The 23,227-nt window shown below is 38.8% G+C and overlaps 1 protein-coding gene across 2 annotated transcripts in view; it reads right to left on the minus strand.

Annotated features, from left to right (window-relative positions):
- Positions 1-3,112: 3,112 nt before the first annotated feature.
- Positions 3,113-23,227, minus strand: part of fbn2b (fibrillin 2b) — a 64,374-nt gene continuing 44,259 nt past the window's right edge. For both annotated transcript variants that reach the window (XM_051910740.1, XM_051910739.1), the window contains 26 exons: positions 23,045-23,170; positions 22,813-22,962; positions 22,651-22,722; positions 22,434-22,559; positions 22,232-22,357; positions 20,528-20,653; positions 20,330-20,446; positions 18,515-18,643; positions 17,937-18,056; positions 17,674-17,799; positions 16,024-16,176; positions 15,605-15,667; positions 15,397-15,522; positions 15,108-15,227; positions 14,881-15,003; positions 14,627-14,758; positions 12,307-12,432; positions 11,948-12,154; positions 10,655-10,780; positions 10,401-10,523; positions 10,142-10,258; positions 9,907-10,035; positions 9,647-9,766; positions 9,327-9,558; positions 5,763-5,922; positions 3,113-5,626 (listed from right to left, as the gene is read on the minus strand). In XM_051910740.1, the coding sequence (XP_051766700.1) occupies positions 5,252-5,626; positions 5,763-5,922; positions 9,327-9,558; positions 9,647-9,766; positions 9,907-10,035; positions 10,142-10,258; positions 10,401-10,523; positions 10,655-10,780; positions 11,948-12,154; positions 12,307-12,432; positions 14,627-14,758; positions 14,881-15,003; positions 15,108-15,227; positions 15,397-15,522; positions 15,605-15,667; positions 16,024-16,176; positions 17,674-17,799; positions 17,937-18,056; positions 18,515-18,643; positions 20,330-20,446; positions 20,528-20,653; positions 22,232-22,357; positions 22,434-22,559; positions 22,651-22,722; positions 22,813-22,962; positions 23,045-23,170 (3,650 nt within the window). In that variant the 3' untranslated portion in view covers positions 3,113-5,251. The remainder of the gene's footprint in view (positions 5,627-5,762; positions 5,923-9,326; positions 9,559-9,646; positions 9,767-9,906; positions 10,036-10,141; positions 10,259-10,400; positions 10,524-10,654; positions 10,781-11,947; positions 12,155-12,306; positions 12,433-14,626; positions 14,759-14,880; positions 15,004-15,107; positions 15,228-15,396; positions 15,523-15,604; positions 15,668-16,023; positions 16,177-17,673; positions 17,800-17,936; positions 18,057-18,514; positions 18,644-20,329; positions 20,447-20,527; positions 20,654-22,231; positions 22,358-22,433; positions 22,560-22,650; positions 22,723-22,812; positions 22,963-23,044; positions 23,171-23,227) is intronic.

Consider the following 23,227-nt stretch of genomic DNA (forward strand, 5'->3'; position numbering starts at 1 on the left):
ATTCTTCTGTCTGCCACTTTCAGCACTAGCCAGAAATGGGAAACTTGCCACCGGGCGATTTTGCTTTAGCGTAAAGTGGCTCCCAACGTCGGGACAACACCTGCAAACCGTGTCCCATCTGGAACCAATTAGCCCCAACCCTGCAGCGAAGAGCAACGGGAAACGAGCGTGTGACTCGAGTCCCTGCACGCGCTGCTGTTTTTATCCACTGTGGCAGCCTGTTGTGTCATGTCCCATCGACTTGCGCCGTGCCACTTGAGGGTCAGATCAGATGTGACAGGTCTGAAATAACCAGGCCTGTCGTTTTGAGCTGCAAAGTCCCTGATTGCTCCACTTGTGTCAGTTTGCGTGTCCGTCACGCAGGCAAAAGTGTCGAGAGGGTTGACTTTGGCCTTGATTGTCCACATCGGTCACTGTACCAATCTGGCCAACCTCTCCATCCAACCCACCCTCCAGACAGCTTGCAAGTTCTGCCGTCGCCCTCCCTGGAGGATGAGCGATGTGTCCACGCTGGACTATGAGCTGCTCTCGCCGGGGCCTTCGTTCGTCGGGGTCCCCAGCAGCCCACCTCTTGGCGGGGACGCCGAGCAAAGGACGGCCTTTGCATTCGTTGGTCTCCTGATGCTGTTTTTGATTTTCCTGTTGGTGCGTTGCTTCCGGATATTGCTGGATCCCTACAGCCGTATGCCTGCTTCCTCTTGGACCGATCATAAGGACGGCTTCGAGCGGGGCCAGTTTGACTACGCCTTGGTGTAGTCACACGACCGAGAGACAAAATGCCACCTCAACCTTAGCCTTAGCCCAACCTGTGGCCCAACCCTGGCACTAACAACATCAGGGTCTAAAGGGAACGCACCTTGAAAGTCACGCACACCAAGTGCGTAAATGTACGCTACTTTCCCAACACATCGTAATTAACAGGGTCGTCCATTTCTTCTGCTGTAGCTACTTCCTCAGGACGGTCTACAAGGTCTACAACGAATACACGTGGAGCATGAAGACAGTGGTTCAAGGTGCCCAACTCGACACTCACTGTGAACTGTTACTACCCTTCGCAAAGTCGGCGACTGTAAATATTTCATTGTTGATGTAGATATCTTAATTGTAAAAGATGCTGAAACTTCTCAGTGGACCTTAGTAGACGGCATATTTAATGTAATGCAACTGAAAATGAGTATAGATGTATGTCTGTTTTTTTTCTTTCCCCGACATCATATAAAAACAATATTTTGAAAAGAACAAAATTTTAATGGCCCCAGAATATTTTTTTTTAATTGGGAGACAACTTTTACAAATGAATTTGCAATCTTAGAGATTACGTCTCTTTACCTATACAAATACAAAGAAAACAATCAAAATTAAAGGGGGAAAAGAAAAAAAAAAAAAAACATAAATAACATCACAACCAATCCCATCCCATATCAGACCTGTTTGCATTGAATTGCAAAGTATGATGAAGAAATGTTAAAACATTACATTAACAAAATGATGCATTAGTCCACAGGGTTTCCGTCAAGATAGAATATTTTGTTTTATGAATGTCTGAACTTGCAGTATATCAAAAGAAAGAACAGAGCCTTTGCTTTTAACAAAAAACTCAGTTTTTTTCTAGCTTCATGCATTCTTTTTTTATCAAAACTTCACTGTGGGTAAGTTTCATAAAAAAGCAACATTTTGAACAAAAAGCTAAGAAAACTGTCTGTTTTTTCAAAGACTACAACGTGCATAAGCAATGCTTTTATCGCTTGTTTCTGCTTCTTTTTTTGCATGCGTTTTGACTCTATACTCTTTCAGGAGATGTGTAATAGCGACCCTTACCGAGTAACAGTAAAAACACGGAAAGCCAATGGCGGGGAAAGAGTTAATGCACCATGATGTCGATCGTTCAGCCATTGGAAAGAAGCATTGGAAATATGCATTTACAAAAACTTTCCAGTGGACGAAAATAACGCAGCTGAAAATAAGGATATATGTACATCAGTCAGTGTTTTTGTTTGTTTGTTTAATGCACCATGTCGATCATTCAGCCAACGAAACATTGGAAATATGCGTTTACAAAAACTTTCCAGTGGACGAAAATTAAAAAAAAAAAAAACTTAAAAAAAATGTGTAAAAAATTTGTGTTAATAAATGAAACAATGACATGGTTTAGTACCTTGAGACCTATTGAGCCTTAAGTTTTTATGCAATTCGTTCATGTAACCATGGTTTAACAAACAATTTACACCAAAATCTGTGGCTAAATTAAGCACTGCATTTTAATGCAAACAATTACGTAAGAAATGGTTTTGCAAACAATTTACACTTTGTTCTACTCATGTTTTATAGACCATTTCCACCTTCACAGCCTCGTTTTTGTTTGTGTCAAATTAAATATGCCGTCTTCCCTGATTATGGTCCATTAAATATGATTTTTGTCTGTTTAGCATGATATTTTTGTGCAAAATGCATCTTCAGCGTTGTTGGAAAGCCCTAGGATGTACAGTATACCTGCTGCCTTCGACAGACCCGTTCTAAACTTTATATTTCTGAGGATGCTCTGGATTTGGAGCAAAAATACCCTTTAAGAACTGAGTGTAAATCCTTGTATTTTTCCTGTTTAAATCTTTCCTGTCCTTTGTCTTCTTTGACTATATGTATATATAAGCCATATGTTCTCATATCTCAAAGGTGTTCATGTCGTTGGTTGTTTGTTTGCTAATCTGCCAAGCTCTCTGAGTCGTGAGCTAAGAGAGGTTTAGAAATGAGCGAAAGCTTTATTTTTATATCCCGACTCAGATTTCGAGTTCCCTTTTTGCTAATGTGTCGTCTCGAATTTGTAGCTCTCATTTGGACCGATGCGCAAAGAGTGTTGATGTGCCAGGAAATGGATGAGCCTGCATTACTTTGTGAGTTTTGTAAGTAGATTGGATATTTTCCTAATTCCTTTTTGTCTGAAATAAAATTGGGTTTATTCACTTAAGGCTTCCAGTATCTTCAGCACAAAGTGTACCGAAGTGGCTGCCTTCCACTCTCCCGAGATCAATAAGCCATTTCTACTTCGATACACCCGCTAAATCTCTTCAACATGGCAAAAAATGGCCTTTGCACAGAGACAACAGAAAGACAACGGTTTAAAAATAGAACCCACGTTTTATTGCCAGTTGTTGTTTCGTACAGATGTTTACAAACATTGTGCGGATCACTTGGATCTGACAGATGGATGCATCCAATCGAAAACAGTATAAAAACAATGTATTTGGAATTACTCGTTAGCTGTGTACTGGGTGCTCAGGTTTCTCCGTCATGGATCTTTATGGCTCAAAAAATTCATACAGACGCCCTTATCAATGCACCTTAGAGATTTATCGGAACTGACATTATCCTGAGCGACCCGGTCCACTTTCTTTGGTCTGAAGTTCGTAACTCAACACTAGATTGATGACTATTTCAAGTTTGCTGCTGATTTTTGACATACAGTACAGTCACGCACATTTGCTCTTTTACATGTAGTGGCATCAACAAAAACAGAAAAGATATGAAAGTATACAAAGTTCCCATGTTAGACAAATGGTTATGCATAAATATAGCTCAGGCTGTCGTACAGTGCAGTTACTTTGATGTTCAAGAAACTATTTCATCGTTCTAGCACCAGAACATGTATATTGCCTAAATGTTTAAATCAAATGTCCTGAAGATTAAATTCAGGGCACAGCATTTAAAAACAGTCCAATGTTTCAGGTCGTCGCAATAAACAACAGTATTATTCAAATGATGCGTTTAGATGATCGATGGACAAGCTCATGTAAACAGTGACGTCTGTCACGTAGTGCTCGGTGACCGTTAATTAAGGACGCTGTGATCATTAATTGTCCGTCTTCAGAGGAAAAACAAAGTCAACAGCTCTTAAAGGCTATTCATCTAATGTTTACAAGTAAATATTTGGTTTGGCGGTCTTGATGCTCAAGAATACACAAAAAGAAATACAAACGAAATCTACATTTCACTTTAAAATATACAATTTAAATTTTCAACAAGCTTTGATAGTATTGATTTTTTTTTTTTTTCAGCATTGAGACAGTACAAAAGACAATCACACAAAATAAAAAACTAAAACACAAAAGACCTTTGAAAAAATGTCACGTTTGAAATCCACAAATCAAGCATGTTGGAATCATAGCACCTTGTGATTTACTGAGAAACTAAGAAATGGGGGTCAGTTTGTCGTTTCCACACAAGTTGAAAAGTTGTGTTTGCATGTCCACATCTGGAGTATTTTGGAGGACAGCTTGCCAAACAATCCTTGTGTACCAATGAGACTGCACGTCTCCAGCTGCAATCACAAATGGCATCTGGTTGGTTTACCCAGCAGGCTTCCAGTTCTCCATTCGTATGTGCTCTGTTTGCTCTGTTAGCGTCTTTGTCAAATACACCGAAAAGAGCATTGAGCACACAAGTATGAAGAAGAAAATTGTTTGAATTGCATGTGTGAATGCCAGGTTTGTTCTACATCACATGCATATTCGAAAACACTTTGGATGTTGCCATTTTTGGAATGAATTTTCCCTGATTAAAAATGCAGAGGAGCCCCAGTGCAAATTGAGCGTTTAGCACCACTCCTGTACTAACTGCTGTACGTATTTGTGTGTAAAATGAGGTAACGCGATGTGGCAGCTCATGCAAACACTCCAGAAAGTCCCAGAAACCTAAAAGTATATGTTTAATATCAGTTTTCGAGATCCATAAGCTGTGTGAATGCTCAACTCTCGTTTAAACCTGAAAAACTGCGTCAGTCCTTTGTGTGACCTTTTTTTTCATCGTTAACAGTACAATACGTGACGAATGACTCTAAATACTGAATGGAATAAACTTTGACCCCAGTTTGCATTTTGAGAAAATGAGGTGAGTGAATAGTCATGATATTTTTCTTCATTGTCTTTAATGCAGTGTTTTAAGTGCATTAAAGACTAAAATGTCATTTCGTGATAAATTTGACAGTTTACAACTGTAATAGCCATACTAAAATTAAATCGTCCTCGCGACTAATATTTCTGATTGTCCCTCCGGTAAAAGTGGATGCTAATACTAGTGCTAACGCACTTCTGCTAATTTAAGGTGGTATGTGTACATTTTCCACCAAACTTGGTAGAATCAGTGGGCATTGACACGAAAGGACGGCAAATAAAAAAAAAATCCAAAACATGGCGGTAAATGGACACAGTCTCTCAGAGCTTACGCCCTGCAGTGAAGGGCATGGGGTCAAGGGTCAGTCTCAGTGCAGGTGGATGTGCAGCTTGATGCGCAGTGCATCACCGATCTCGCCCAGCAAGTAGTCGCTGTCGTGCTGGTCTTCCAGGTCCTGAAGTTTGCGGGGACCAAACAGGCGCATGCTGGCGATCTCCAGGCGGTACAAACCTGGAGCGGGTGGCTTCCGGCCCAGCCGCAGAACGCTCTTCCCGTCACGGCGCTCCAGGATGCGGAAGTGTTCGCCCTGGTTTCCGTGCGTTATGACGTAGCGCACATGGTGCTCAAGCGGCTCCAGAGCTGGAAGCAACTCAAGGAGGGGTTCTTTGTTTTGTAGCTGCGCCAGACTCAGGTTCATGGGGATGGAGGTCTGAACATCCATGCTGGCCATGCTCACCGTCTCCTGAGGGCAGAACAGAGCAGTTGGAAACATTTGTTGAAACTCTTGATAGACTTTTATAACCCTTTAATCTAGGGTCAGGGATAGCAGAGTGTATGTGGCCATAGCGATAGCGACACAACCACAGCCTCAAAAATACCTTGAGCTCATTATCACCAGCATTGCGCCTATTACGGCCTTTCTTTCCCAGGTCACCATTGATCTTGCATTCATAGCAGGCCTCCGGTGAAAGTGACTCTTCATCATCCACTCCCTCCGAGCCGAACTGACCCTGGAAGCCCGCTCCTGTGATGCAGTGCCTAGAAAAGAAAAAGTTGAAACATTACACTTGCTTTTCACCTGTGTAACTCAGTCTAGGCCAGGAATTTCCAAACCTGGTCCTGGAGGGCCAACATCCTGTAGAGTTTAGCTCCAACTTGTCCCAAAATACTTGGGGGAATTGTGTAGTTATCCTGAAGACCTTTATGGTTCAGGTGAGTTTAATTGGGGTTGGAGCTAAACTCTTCAGTGACTAGACACCTGGTTTATGCCTTGCCCCAAATAGCACACTTAATATAGACTTGCTGTCTTTGCTTGCATAGGTTCATGGAGTCCAAAAGATCATAGACTATCCCATTTTATGATTCAGAAGGGTGCTTGCACCCATGTTGAGACTATGCTGGTGCAGACTCCGCAATAGACTACTGCTCGACTATGTGGGAGTTTGTCACCAAACTTGGACAATGACTAAAGACTCAGACAAGGATTAAGAGTGGAATTTATTGCTTGGACTTTCAGTCAACTATTTGGATCTATACGACATCACAAAAGTATGTAGACATCCTCTTTTAATTAACAGGTCTGGCCTGCACCAAGGTGAGACCTGAACCCTGTTTAACATTTTTGGAATAATTTGGAATGTCAATTGCAAAACAATCCCTTACGAAGATCAGTACCAGATGCTGTTTTGTCTGAATAGAAGCAAATCCTGCAGTCATATTCCAACATTGAGTAGAAAGCCTTCCCAGAAAAGTGGAAGCTGCCAATGTTTCTGAGTGCTCAAGAATGTTTAGGTGTCAACTATAGACTGTAAAAAAAAAGATGGACGACGCGACGCCGCTTCCTTCCATTGTAATGAACTGAATGTAAAACGTACGACAATGGGCGTTGACATGTTACGGAAAAATGTAAGTTTGGAGCTTGGGCATGCGCAGAAGGAATCGTCAGTGGAGCCCGGAGGCGGAGTCACGGTATCAAACTTCCGCCCAAATGACTGCGTCATCATTGGTGTATTTTGAATAGGCTATATAAATTATACGCAATTTAAAATTCTACCTATAAAATAATAGGCTATTCTGTTTCTAGAGCAATAATATTTTTGAAACAGCAAATTCAGTAGATAAACTCAATATAATATGCCACTAGAAACAACTCTAAAATGTCATAAACGGTCCTGCCATTTTAAATAAAGTTGAACTAACATTACAGGAGATCGATTGCTGTAGACAGTGCTCTATAATTAATTAGAGTAGGCTATCATTAGTTTTGTCCTGCTAATTATTATTTTATACCCATAAAAATAATTAGTAACTGCCAGATAACAATCACCTGGTTTTTCCCGACATGGCTAACGTTAGGCGTGTTATCTTAACTAATAACATTTATTAATTCGCTTATAAAGCCCACATTTAACGTTACCAAAAAAAGTTCAGTGATCCGTCAGATCCTGTAGGTCGGTCAGTACAGTTTACTGCTGAACAACTCATTTTGTCGGTGTGAAACAACACAGAAATCAAAAATTAATAGTTAGTTATATATCTTCAATCTCCCCTCGAAGCTCCGCCAGTCCTCAGAGAAGCTGTCAATCACAACTGTCAATCATGACGACACGCCCCGTTTCTATAGCATCAAATTGCTAGCTAAAATCAAACTTATCACAAAAACGAACAATTGAATATATATCAGCGTGATAACAACTACCTTAAATGACCAAAACCATCTTTCGGAAAATTTTATTTGAAACGTAATTTATTTTTTTGTTTTGACTCAAGTCCCGTTCGCTTGCATGGAGAGGGCGAGGTTTATGACCTGTACTGCATCCAGCCACCAGGGGGCAATCAAAGAGCCCGCAGCTTCACTTTTCATGAGGCACACCCGGTGTCAACGTACTTTTGGCTATATAGTGGATGTTAAAAATATTTGAGTGTCCAATCCTGCACCTGGAAGGCCACCTTCCTACAGACTTTAGCTCTTGAACTAGCTAATGAAGGTCTTCAGGATTACTAGAAACCTAGATCCAGACATGTGTGCTGGAGAAGGTTGGACTGGAACTCTGCATAAAAGCGGCCCTAGGGGAGCAGAATTGGACACTGCAAGTTAACTCTGGATTACCAGCAATGTTCAAATAAGAATTTCCTACAGACTTTAGCTCATGAACTAGCTAATGAAGGTCTTTAGGGTTACTAGAAACATCCAGACATGTGTGCTGGAGAAGGCTGGACCTGAACTCTGCAGAAAAGCGGCCCTCCAGGAGCAGGATTAGACACTCCTGGCATAAAATGAACTCTGGTAATCCAGAGTTAACTTGCAATGTTCAAATAAGAACCTTCTTACAGACTTTACCTCCTGAACTAGCTAATGAAGGTCTTTAGGGTTACTAGAAACATCCAGACATTTGCGCTGGAAAAGGTTGGAGCTGAACTCTGCATAAAAGCTGGAATAAAATGAACTCTGGTAATCCAGAGTTAACTTGTAATGTTCAAATAAGAACCTTCTCAAAGATTTTAGCCCATGAACTAGCTAATGAAGGTCTTTAGGGTTACTAGAAACATCCAGACAAGGTTGGAGCTGAACTCTGCAGAAAAACAGCCCTTCAGAAGCAGGATTGGACACTCCTGGCATAAAATGAACTCCGGTAATCCAGAGTTAACTTGCAATGTTCAAATAAGAACCTTCCTACAGACTTTAACTCCTGAACTAGCTAATGAAATTTTTTACGGTTACTAGAAACATCCAGACATGTGCGCTGGAGAAGGCTGGACCTGAACTCTGCATAAAAGCGGCCCTCGAGGAGCAGGATTACACACTCCTGGCATAAAATGACCTCTGGTAATCCAGAGTTAATTTGCAATGTTCAAATAAGAACCTTCCTAAAGACTTTAGCTCATGAACTAGCTAATGAAGGTCTTTAGGGTTACTAGAAACATCCAGACATGTGCGCTGGAGAAGGTTGGAGCTGAACTCTGCATAAAAGCTGGAATAAAATGAACTCCGGTAATCCAGAGTTAACTTGCAATGTTCAAATAAGAACCTTCCTACAGACTTTAACTCCTGAACTAGCTAATGAATTTTTTAGGGTTACTAGAAACATCCAGACATCTGCGCTGGAGAAGGCTGGACCTGAACTCTGCATAAAAGCGGCCCTCCGGGAGCAGGATTGGACACTCCTGCCATAAAGTAATCTCCGGTAATCCAGAGTTCACTTGCATTGTTCAAATAAGAACCTTCCTACAGACTTTAGATCCTCAACTAGCTAATGAAGGACTTTAGGGTTACTAGAAACTAGAAACATCCAGACATGTTTGCTGGAGAAAGTTGGGGCTGAATTCTGCATAAAAGCTGCCCTCCGGGTGCAGGATTGGACACTCCTGGCATAAAAGTCTAATTCAGAGTTAACATGCAATGTTCAAATGAGAACAGTCTTTAGACTAGCCTAAATACTCACCCTTGTCCTGCTCGGTAGAAGCCCCCAGGACATCCGCACAAGTATCCACCATCTGTGTTGGAGCAGCCATAGCTGCAAGGGTTACTGCCCATGGAGCATTCATTAACATCCTGGCAGCCGCCAGCAGCAGCCTCAAAGTCGAAACCTGATGGGCACACGCACTTATAGCTGCCCAGAGTGTTATAGCAAGACGCTGACCCACACACTTGGTTACCGGCGCATTCGTTCTCGTCTGTGTGGAAGGAAGACACAGGAATGAGAAATCCGCAATGTAAAACCGCTGTGCTTTTTTGTTGTGCCATCCATGTCAAAGGACATACCCACACACTGGTTCCATTGGTAATGCTGAACATAACCCTGCGGGCAGCCGCAGCGATATCCTCCCAGCATGTTCTGGCAACCGTGCTGGCACCGGTGGTTTCCGCCACATTCATCAACATCTGTAAAAATAGAAGAAAACTGATCTCAGGTTGGCATGCGATTCTAATATATCCGGGGTGGTTCTGGGGTCAATCTCAAGATTGGTGCCAGTCACATAAGTGCAAAAATATTTCATATGGGCCCCAAATGTAAAACCAACCATCACAGTTGTGTCCAGTGGTGTCCAGAGAGAAGCCCTTCTGACACTCGCAGTTGAAGCTGCCGGGGGTGTTCAGGCAGGAGGCGCGGGAACCGCACACGTTTGGCTGATTGCTGCATTCGTTGTTGTCTGAGAGATGAAGCATCGAGGCAATTTTAGCTCCAAATGACCTGCTCAATTATTTAGGCTCTAGGCTATGCATGTTAGCGGGGCGGTTTGAGTTCACATCACTCACCTATGCAGGCCGTCTGGTGCTGCGTGAAGCCCGTGGGGCATTTACAGGTGAAACCACCGATCGTGTTGACACACAGGAACTGACAGTTGTGTTGCTTGGTTGAGCACTCGTCCAAGTCTGGGACAAAATAAGTCATATTTCATATTAGCACACGTCTTGACATTGGGTTTGTCATTGGGATGGATTATTACTACGACCAGATTTCTAATCCGATCTTATCCCTACAAGCAGGAATGGTACCCATTAATTATGAACTAACCTTTGCAGGTCTTCCCATCAGGCTGTAGGATGTATCCTCTGGGACATGAGCACAGGTAACTGCCTTCAGTGTTCTTGCACAGGAAGTTACACGGTTTGGGTGACTGAGAGCATTCGTCCATATCTAATTGGAAAGCATCAATGAGAAAGGCATAATGTTTTGCTGATAGGGCATCAAAAAACAGGCTTTCAGAACAGTATCACACTTTATTTATTTGTCTTAAATAAGGGTTACAGTTAGAGTGGACAACGTACCGACACAGGAAGTGCCAGTGAAGTCATCGGTATAACCCACGTTGCAATGGCAGCGGAAGGAGCCGACACTGTTGATGCACTGACCGTTCTTACACAGGTTGGGCATCACCTCACACTCGTTGATGTCTGAAAAACAGATGCAATATGGAAAAAAATCCAAATATAAATTTTTAAATCTACCAAAGAAATGCCTACTAAACATCTTTAGCACTTAAAAAAAAAAAAACATATTAATATGAATATTCAATTTAATGTGATTTATAAATTTAATTAGCAATAAAATTAAAATAGAAATATTAATAAAAACATGAATATACATATTAAAATATTTCTAATGTACATTACTAGTCAAATATATTCACATCAAAATATACCAAAAAATTGGCTTGTCCAAAAATTATGATAATTTATTATTATAACCCTATTATTCTAACCCTAATGCATGAATGTGAACACTCATTATTATAAATATGAAAAGTAATACATATTGATTAAATGTATATTTTTAATAAATACATTGCAGTATTAAAAATAATTAACATTTTTGTCCAAAAATTATGATACATAATTTACTATTATAAATTATTTTAAAATGCATGAATGTAAACATTCAGAAAGAAAAGTTATAAATATATTTTCTAAATTGATCTACTCAAATACATATTACCAAAAATTAACATTTTGTCAATAAATTATTTTAATGATAATTTATTATTTTAAATTATGTAAAAATGCATGGATGTAAACATTCAATATTATACTGTAAATATGAAGTTATAAATATTTTCTAAATTGATTTAACAAATACATTAGAATATTACAAAATTATTAACATTTTGTCCAAACATCATTATACATAATTTATTGTTTTAAATTATTTTAAAATGCATGAATTTAAACATTCATAATTATACTGTAAATATAAATATTTTCTAAATTGATCTATTTATCAAATACATTAAAATAATTTTGTCAGAATGTTATGATACATCATTTAAATTATTTTAAAAATGCATGAATGAAAACATTCATAATTGTACTGTAAATATGAAAAGTTATACATATTTCTATGTAATATTTTGTTTAATAAATACATTAAATTATTACAAAAATACAAATATTAAATGAATTGCTTTAATTGAGTTCAGCCACTGCACATCATCGCACTGGTCCAAAAGAAGCAGTGATCTGACACACAGAGAGATTGGTCAAATGTTTTCATTTTTTCCCATTGCTGCTCTATGAAATCTCTTTAAAGACATACAGAAGTATATTCTGGCTGAGCTCTCTAACCTCTGCCGTCGGTGGTGTATCCCGGGCCGAGCGGACACATCTTCTTGTACTGTACGGTGCCGGGCAGAGGGCAGAGCTCACACAGCGATCCCCAGCCGCGGCCGCCGTTACAGCAGCACTCCGACTTGGTGACGGTGTTTCGGTTAGTGGACGACTGCTGGCACATCGTCTGCAGGACCTCCGTGAAACAGAAGCCCTTCCTGTTATCTGCCAACAACAAGTGCCGGGATAATGGTTAGACGGCGGACGAAATGAGTTGGTGATTTGATTCAGTTTTAGAATTCAGTTTCATGTGAACACGTGTCCCCAAATGTGACCCGTCGCCGTCAGCCGCGTTCTGATTGGCCGCTCGCTCTTACCGATGCACTCTGTGCCCGTGGAGCTTGGCTCGAAACCCTCGTTACATTCGCAGCGGTAGCTGCCCACCGTGTTGACACAGCGGCCGTTCTTGCAGATCCCTGGCTTGCTGCGGCACTCGTTAAGGTCTGCCAAGGTAACATGCAGAGGAGGAGAGAGAGAGAGAGAGAGAGAGAGAGAGAGAGAGAGAGAGAGAGAGAAGGATGATCTAGTGAGGCGGATTATGCAACAAGAGAGCGAGCTAATGCACAATCTGCATACTGTGGAAAAGTGACACAACTACTGCAAAATCTAAATTATATCAAGGCTGAGATCTACAGAAAATGGTTTAGGTAACATCAAATAAAAATATTAGAGATTTTAATTGCATAATATTGCTCAAAATATGACTAATTACCATGATGATGATTGTTATTATTATTATTTTATGAATATATAAAATATTAAATAATATTATTATATTTATTTTATTTGCTTTATTTTATATTAATATTGCATAAAATATTACATTATTATATATACATAAAAGATTATATAAATATTCTATATATTGTATTTGTTGTTATTATTATTATTATTATTATTATTATTATTAAATATTATTACAAATGCGTATTTAAAAAGAATGACCCTAGTAAATATAATTTGACAAAATACAATAGTTACTGCATTTATTTTCTGAAGACTATACACTTACTATACAAAAGGGAGAAAATTACTTGAAAATGTAAATTATATCAAGCACATGATATAGAAAATTGTTTAGGGATCATCAAATAAAAATATTCTGTATTTTAACGGCATAATACTGCTCAAAATGTAATTATTATTATTATATAAAAATATTATTATTCATATTATTATTGTATTTGCTTTTATATCCATATAGCATAGAATATTAAATTATTATAAATTATTACTATTATATATTTTTATTTATATTAATTTTGCATAAAATATTAAATTATTATTATTATATAAATATTCTTAAAATCCACATTAAAATTTATCCTAGTAAATATAGTTTGACAAAATACAATATTTACAATAATTCTACATTCACTGTTACTCCAATAAAAACAATTCATATTTTTACATTTTTCTGTCACCACAATGGCAGGCTGTTGCTATGTGGTTGCTAAGATGTTGCGATTTCACTGCAAAATGGTTGCTCACTGACTCAAGTAAAAAAGGATAAATTTCAAGTCAATATTATGGTCTGCAGACATGTTTTTTAGTCCATTTTAGGTGGAAATCATAAGTTTGTTCGCTTGAATTATCATATACACCGATCAGGCATACCATTATGACCACCTTCCTAATATTATGTTCGTCCTCCTTTTGCTGCCAAAACAGCCCTGACCCGTCGAGGCATGGACTCCTCTAGACCCCTGAAGGTGTGCTGTGGTATCTGGACCAAGATGTTAGCAGAAGATCCTTTAAGTCCTGTAAGTTGCGAGGTGGAGCCTCCGTGGATCGGACTTGTTTGTTCAGCACATCCCACAGATGCTCGATTGGATTGAGATCTGGGGAATTTGGAGGTCAAGTCAACATCTCAAACTCGTTGTTGTGCTCCTCAAACCATTCCTGAACCATTTTTGCTTTGTGGCAGGGCACATTATTCTGCTGAAAGAGGCCACAGCCACCAGGGAATACCGTTTCCATGAAAGGGTGTACATGGTCAGCAACAATGCTTAGGTAGGTGGTACGTGTCAAAGTAACATCCACATGGATGGCAGGACCCAAGGTTTCCCAGCAGAACATTGCCCAAAGCTGTGTATTCTGACACCTTTCTATCAGAACCAGCATTAACTTCTTGAGCAATTTGAGCTACAGTAGCTCGTCTGTTGGATCGGACCACACGGGCCAGCCTTCGATCTCCACGTGCATCAATGAGCCTCGGCCGCCCATGACCCTGTCTCCGGTTCACCACTGTTCCTTCCTTGGAGCACTTTTGATAGATACTGACCACTGCAGACCGGGAACACCCCACAAGAGCTGCAGTTTTGGAGATGCTCTGACCCAGTCGTCTATCCATCACAATTTGGTCCTTGTCAAACTCGCTCAAAACGCTTGCCCATTTTCTAACACATCAACTTTGAGGACAAAAAGTTCACTTGCTGCCTAATATATCCACCCACTAACAGGTGCCGTGATGAAGAGATAATCAGTGTTATTCACTTCACCTGTCAGTGATCATAATGTTATGCCTGATCGGTGTATTTTCCCTTGACAACATAGAGGCCTGATTCTATCTTTAGAGCTTCTGGTTTGCCGTGTCAGACACATTCACACCTACACACACACACGCTGGTTTCTCACCCATGCAGCCTTCTCCATCAGGGCGACGCGTCATGCCCGGCGGACAGATGCACATGAAGGTGCCGATCTGGTTTTTGCAGGCCATGCCTCTGGACGCACAGTCATCGAGGCCTTCAGCGCACTCATCCTGGTCTGAAAAGAGAGAGATTGATGGCTTATCGACTGCATTTAAAGCCCACATCGTGGCCTGTATGTGATGTTGACACGAGTGGATGGCTGATATTGGCAGAAAGCAGCGGGCGGTGTGTTCTCACCTCGGCACATCCGGTTGTCGTCGCGCAGCACGTATCCCGTGGGACACATGCACTCGTACGAGCCGAAGGTGTTGACGCAGCGGAAAGCGCAGAGGAGCGGGTTCACGGCGCACTCGTTGATGTCTGGAGACACAAAATAAGCACAGATTGGACGAGAAAACAATTAGAGTTTCCATGTGACTGTCTGTCTGTTTTGTGAAACACACTTTAGCTAATATCTAGCGTACCTTCACAGGTCATCATGGGTCCGGGTTCAAAGCCCTCCTGACAGGAACACTCGAAACCGCCAGGAACGTTTGAGCACGTGCCGTTTCCACAAGGGTTTCCGATGGAGCACTCGTCCGTATCTGTGAAGAGGACAAAAAACATCGGACCAACAACGATCAGTAAAGGTGCAGTTTACGATCCACCGATGGGATTTGAACCTACAACCTTCCCGCTTTCATTGAGGAGAGAGAAAATGCTTGCTGGGAATGTGTTGCGTGTTTAGCACATGTAGTTTCAACGTGAACTCACCCACGCAGTTGACGCCGGTGTAGTCCAGGTTGTAGCCGAAGGGACACTCGCAGCGGAACGAGCCGTCGGTGTTGATGCACAGGCCGTTGCCGCAGATGCCCGGGTTCTCCACGCACTCGTTCATGTCTGTGGAGGCAGAGAGGACGTTATCACCGGGGTTGGCGGGAAGGATAAGTGCTTTAGTTGACAGAAGTTGAAGTTTTCTCACCTTCGCGTCCTATGGGATTCGGGACGGCCTCATGACCGTAGGGACACAACGTGTGAAACGCAGCTGTGGTTGAGAAAGGGACAGAAACATGTCAAACACACAGAAGACATTCTGATGTTCATAAACATATGGAGACATGAAATGTCCGATTTCTCGGTGTAATTACTAAATTTGAATTTATTAATAATCTGCCAAGCGTCTTCTTTAAAAAGAGGCCAAGCGAGATTTCATTTTCAGGTCTACGCTCATAAAGCATAAATATAATTTGGTACCATAAAATCCCCTAAAAATACAAAATATTAAATAAAAAAAACATCACATCAAACTAACATACTACATTCATTTAACTGAAATAAATATTCTGGTCATGTGTGAGCGTCACGTGAGCAGCAGAGGGTGGATGGTGAAGCGTGACTGACCCTCGGTCTCGCGCGGGCAGAGTTCGCAGGGGTCGCCCCATCCCTCGCCCGGCAGCAGGTTGCAGCAGCACTTGGCTTTGGTGGTGTTCAGCGGTTTGGGCACCGTACATTTACCCGATTCAAAGCGCGTGAAACAGAAGCTCTCGCGCGTGTCTGAGGGCATGAAAAACACACTCATGTTCATCAATACTCTACATTAACAATAAAAATACAATCATTAACACCAACTCTTACTAAAACATTGTTAAAATCTAAAAGATGTCTGTTAATATAATTTAATGGACCTGAGCTGACAAGAACAACTGAATAAATACTGCCACAAATGCACTGCGTTGTTAATGTTATTATTTAATGCATCAAATTGAATGCATTATTATTTAATGCATGTTTTGGTCTCATCATTTAATGAGACCAAAACATTATATAAAATATATGAAATCATATAAAATATATGACTAATATAAAATTTATTTAAAATATGTATATTCATAAATATTTATATGTAAAACATAAATTCATGCTAAATACAACTAATAAAAGAGCATATTTGATCCAATTAAACTACAAAATATCAATATTTAAACAAATTCATATTTATGAACATTTAAATTTAATAAAAGACTATTATTTTAAATAACTGTAGTTATAAATGGAAATGTATTATAAAGAACTTTATATAAAATATATACATCTTATTTTATGTAAAACATAATTACATGCTAAATACAACTCATAAAACATCCTGTTCAATTGCAAAATATCAATATTTACATGTATATTTATTAATATTTTTATTTTACACAACTATTAAAGCACTATTATTTTATTTACATCAAATAATAAGTGAATACAATAATAGTTATTAATGGAAATGTATTATTTAATGGCTTTGTATTATATAAAACATTATATGAAATTATTAGTAATATAATATTTTTAAAAAAATTCTAGAAATATCTTTTCTAGAAATATCTAAAATCTTTTTTAGAAATATTTATATGTAAAACAAATTCATGTTAAATACAACTAATAAAACACTTATTATTACATAAAATAATAGTTATGAATGGCAACATATTCTATAAATCATAAAAAATGATTAATAGATATTTAATTGTAAATATTTATGTTGTAAACAAAAACAAAAAGAACAGTTATCAAAGATTAAAAAAAATCCTGTAACAAATGTTATTTAATGTTATTAACTATCGTAAACTAATGGAAACTTATTATATGTGTGTTAGCAAAACATAAAATATATTTATATTACTAATATAAATATATATAATAAAATATAATATATTTAAAATATGTAAATCAATACTTAAAAGCATATTTATGAATACATAAATTTACACAACTAATAAAACACATTAAATAATAATAATATTATATCAAATAATAGTTATAAACAGCAACATTCTATAAAACATAAAATATGATTAATATATAAAATAGATATCTAACTGTAAATACAGTATTTATGTTACTAACAAAAACAAAACAAAACAAAAAAAACAGATCAAAAACAGATTTCTACAATAAATGACACACAGATGTATTTATTAAGATCAGTTTGGCTTCGTCCAATCAGATTTTAGGGAACTATAACTGTCCAGTATGTGGTCTGATCCGAGCGCGATCTCTTACCGAAACAGCGGCGACCGTTGTCGGACAGGACGAAGCCAGGCTGGCAGATGCACTGGAAGCTTCCCGGCGTGTTTTTACACGTGCCGAACTGACAGATGTTTGGCTCCACGTTGCACTCGTTGATGTCTGTGGAGGAAAAAACACAGAAAAAGGTAGAAGGACATGCAAATCACGGCCTACGGGACCCTGGCGGCAGATGGGACGGGTCAGAGCGGGTCGTGGGTAAATATTTAATTGTGGAACGTGAGCGACTGTGAACTTACCAACACACTTGTCGTTCTGCACCTCGTATCCGGGAGGACAGATGCAGCGGAAGGATCCGTCCAGATTCTGGCAGGTTCCCGGCTGGCAGGCGCCCGGCAGCGTCACACACTCGTTGATATCTGACCCGTCACAAACACACACTTTACTAGATGTACACCAGATTATACACACATTCATGTTGAGGAAGCTGCTCTGAAAATTACAACTAATAAAACACGCTGTCATCTAATTCAATTGCAAAATAACAATTTTAAACAAAAGAAAATTTATGAACAATTATATTTTACTGTAAATGTTAATATTTCTTTTGCTAGCAGCAGCTGTGTGGGGACTAGCACTGAGACTCTTATTTTGTCACACTATAGCTCTACTTGTTAAGAGTAAAGCTCAGTGTTTCCTCTGGAGATCTGCTAGCACTTTCTGGATGGACTGTATGGATCTGTAGGTGTGTAATTAACTTCCTGTCAGGGTCAGTCTATCCAAACTCGTTCTGGGTGAACAGGAAAGGCTTGTGGATCAATAGAAAGGTTTTAGGGATCAATGGTGAGGATTGTAAAGCAGGTTTATTGGCTCTTACCGACGCAGTTCTTGCCGTCCGGCGTCAGGTTATATCCGTCCAGACACAGACACTTGAAGGAGCCCATGCTGTTGATGCACTGGCCGTTCCTGCAGACCTGACTGGCATGAACGCTGCACTCGTCGATATCTGTCACACACACGCCACATAAACCTTTCAAAACGCTGACACGTCATGATAAACTACCTCCGCTTGATTAAGTATGTATGCTTTAATACACACAGATCCACAGCTGCTATTAGAATCAAAGATGAATGATGATCAATATTGCAATATTTGGCCACTTCAACTACAAAATGTTCATAAACAGCCAACATTACATTATTTTTGCCATTTACGTAGCACATTTCTTTGCTCATACACAGTATTTCGCATATCTCATTTTTCAAAAACATTTTGGATTTTGCTTAATGCAAAAATATATTTTCTCTTTGGCATCTTATCTTAAAAAATAGCAAAAAGCATGTGCGTTTGTAAAAATATTTAATAAAATAAATGCAAAAGTATATTTTCTCTTTGGACATTTTGTCTTAAAATGCTTAATGCTTTGTAATTTTTTTTTCTAAAAAATAATTAAAATATATGCAATAATATATTTTCTCTTTGGTATATTAGCTTAAAAATGCAGAACAAAATATTTAATAAAATAAAAGGAAGAATATATTCTTTCTTTGGCATTTTAATGGGTATTTTATCTTAAAAAAAAAGAGAAATCATGTGTATTTATTTTATTAAATCTGTAAAAAAATATATTTAATAAAATAAATGCAGAAATACATTTTCTCTTTTAACGTTTTATCTTAAAAAGGCAGAAATCGTGCATTATATTACATTTTTTGTAAAAGTATTTAATAAAATAAATGCAAAAACATTTTCTCTTTGCATATTTTGTCTTAAAATAAATGCACATGCTTTCTGCCTTTTTTAGTAAATATTTTGTAACAAAAAAATATTTTCTCTTTGGCATTTTAGCTTAAAAAGTGCAGAAAGCTAAATATTTCATAAAATAAATGAAAAAATTTATTCTTTCTTTGGCATTTTAATGGATATTTTATCTTAAAAAAGGCAGAAAGTATGTATTTATTTTATTAAATCTGTAAAAATATATTTAATAAAATAAATGCAGAAATATATTTTCTCTGTTGACATTTTATTTTAAAAAAGGCTGAAATCATGTGCATTATATTAAATCTTTTGTAAAATTATTTAATAAATTAAGTCCAAAAATATATTTTCTCTTTGCATATTTTGTCTTAAAATAAATGCACATGCTTTCTGCCTTATTTTAGTAAATGTTTTTAAAAAAAAAATAAAATCTTGAGGTTTTATCTTAAAAAAAGAAGTTTAATTAAGCATTTATTTTATTATATCTTCTGTAAAAATATTTAATGAAATAAATGCAAAAATATATTTTCTCTTTGGACATTTTGTCTTAAATAAACACCTGTGGGGTCTATATTACTGCTGACATATGCAAATTTATGCATATATTCAAGATTTTTAATTGTGCATTTTTATATGATTTCAAAACTTTAAATGGTAAAAATTGCAATACAAAATAAATGTGTTTATGTGCATTTTAAAATGGCAAAGTTTTATTTTCATTAAAGGAAAGGAAACATTTTAGTTTTTTTTTTTTTTTTACAATATTAAATTGTTAATTATGTATTTAAAGAGTTTAAATGGTCAAACTTACAAATTTTAAAACTAAGTTTTAATCAGTGAATCAGATTCATTGTGGAAAAACTATAGTCATATTCTGGTCAGAGTGTAACAGTCCAGTCAGTGTGACGTGTGTGATTGTGTCTGACTCACCCATGCAGTCGTTGTTGTGCGTGAGCTCGAAGCCGGGGAAGCACAGACAGTTGTAGGAGCCCACGGTGTTCTTACAGGTGCCGTTTCCACACGGCTGCCGGTCGCACTCGTCAATATCTGCCGGACAGAATGACATCACATGTCGAGATCCACCTCAGACCGCTTCACGTGTGAAAACCGGCGCGGACGCTCACTCACCCATACACATGGTCTGGTCCGGCGTGGTCTTGAAGCCGTTGTGGCACAGACAGCGGAAGCTGCCCTCAGTGTCGATACATTTACCGTGACTGCAGATGTTCGGGATCTCCTGACACTCGTTACGGTCTGACCAACAGGGAAGAAGAGTTATTTCAGATGTAGTCATATTTTGAATAAGCTTTCATTTTTATGTTTTTAGATGTTAATTTTAGTTCAATCATGACAACTCTGAATAGTTTTCGCATACTATTGAATATGGTGATTTTAATATAGTTGGTCTTGGCGGACTAGATCTGATTGATTAGCAAGTATGGACTTGCTACTGCTAATAGATACACAGACACGCTGCTGTGAGCATGTGATATCTGCTGCTGCTGCTTAAACAGACATACAGAAATCCTGCAGCAGATCTAGGCAGGTGGAGCTGGGGAGGTGGAGGGGCTCAGAGGAACTAGCCTATAGAAAACACTGAACCAGACTGTTTAAATGTTGAGCAAGCAATCTCATTGGCTGTAGGATCAGCAGAGGCCAATCAGCTTGTGCCATGTGGTAATGATGTAATGGACCTGTCAGCCTGCGAGTTTCATGACTGAACTATTTTAATTAGTCTTTTTTTCTCATCTTAGTTTTTCTTTAAATTGCTATTTAGTTGTTAAACTGTGTGCAAAAGTGCAGCAACAATTTAGTAAATTCTTACTAAATTGTTATTGCTTAAATTATTTAGTTTTATTTTATTTTGCAGCATTCTATTATGGCGCATTCTATCATGTAACATTTTATAACAGTGCATTCTGGTGCATTTTATAATAGTGAATTCTGGTGCATTCTATTATGGCATATTCTAAAATTGCTCATTCTGTTATTGCTCATTCTATTATTGCACATTCTATTATTGCTCATTCTATTGTGCATTCTATTATTGCAGATTCTATTATTGCTTATTCTATTGTGGCGCATTCTATTATTGCACATTCTATTGCGCATTCTATTGTGGCGCATTCTATTATTGCACGTTCTATTATTGCGCATTCTATTGTGGTGCATTCTATTATTGCACGTTCTATTATTGCGCATTCTATTGTGGCGCATTCTATTATGGCTCATTCTATTATAGCGCATTCTATTGTGGTGCATTCTATTATTGCACATTCTAAAATTGCTCATTCTATTGTGGCGCATTCTATTATTGCTCATTCTATTGTTGCGCATTCTATTATTGCTCATTCTATTATTGCACATTCTAAAATTGTACATTCTATTATTGCTAATTCTATTATGGAGCATTCTAAAATTGTACATTCTATTATGGCACATTCTAAAATTGTACATTTTATTATGGCGCATTCTATTATGACATTCTATTATGGCGCATTCTAAAATTGTACATTCTATTATGGCACATTCTATAATGACACATTCTATTATGGCGCATTATAAAATTGACATTCTGGTGCATTCAATTATGGCGCATTGTGACTACTAAAATTATTTTATTTTGGTGCATTCTATTACGAATCTCATTTGCATAAAAAGGTGTTTTTCCCTGGAAAGAACGGCAGAGCTATTTTACACTTCATAATACAGATGCTGCAACATAATACCAGCACATACAGTTAAACGAAGAATTTTGAGAGAAAACACAGTTTAGTAAATTCACCTCTGGATTTGTAACGTTTTTATCGGTCAAAGCGGAGACTGACTCACCCACACACGCTCCGCTGGGAGAGAGCTTGAATCCGGCCAAACATTCGCAGCGGTAGCTGCCGGGGATGTTGATGCAGTTGGCGTTGCGCTGGCACAGGTTGTCGCCGCTATTGCACTCGTCAATATCTGAGAAAGTCCAGAAGGTGTAAGTGGAGGAATACGACAACAATCTTTGGTGAAACTGCGTCCGCAGCGTCGGTACCTTCACATATGAGCAGGATGTTGTTGTAGCTGAATCCCATGGGACACTCGCAGCGGAAGCTCCCGATCTGGTTGATGCACACGCCGTTAGCGCAGATGCCCGGGATCTCGCGACACTCATCGATGTCTGTTGGAGGTTGAGCAGAAAAGTTTGTACAATCTGTTCGGTTCATGCTGCCTTTTATGCAGTTGAAATGTGACGTTTAGGTCAAACTCACCAATGGGTTTTCCAGTATGAATGTCGATGATGAAACCAGGAACCTGATTTCCGCACAGAAGCTGGTACTCGGCTACAGGAGACAGAAATAACCACAAATCCGTGTGAATATTCAAACTAGCAGCAGCGTCAGGTATTGCTGACCAATGAGAGAGGCACTCACAGGTGGCCGGGGTCGGACAGGCCTCGCAGGGTCTGTTCCAGGCTTTGCCCACGTTATACGCGCAACAGCACATCTTCTTGGTCATGTTGAAGGACAGCTCGTTCTCGCAGGTGTCGTTGAAGTTGCGATAGCACACACTCTTTCTCATATCTGCACATCCAAGACAAAAAACACACGAAATGACTCCAAAGGCCCTGGTTAAGAGCCAGAGCACTGGATGACGAGGTCTTACCCATGCAGTTGTTTCCTCCGTTGACCTGCATGTACTCGGGCGGACAGACGCAGGTGTAGTTACCCAGCGTGTTGTAGCAGGTTCCCGGGCCGCAGATGCCGATGTGCGCCGTACATTCGTCGATATCTGTGCGAGAATCGGTCAAAAAATATCACTCAATATTCAGCCGCTCGAACGACTCCA

This window comes from Ctenopharyngodon idella, chromosome 10, assembly GCF_019924925.1.
Source record: "Ctenopharyngodon idella isolate HZGC_01 chromosome 10, HZGC01, whole genome shotgun sequence".
Lineage (NCBI taxonomy): Eukaryota > Metazoa > Chordata > Actinopteri > Cypriniformes > Xenocyprididae > Ctenopharyngodon > Ctenopharyngodon idella.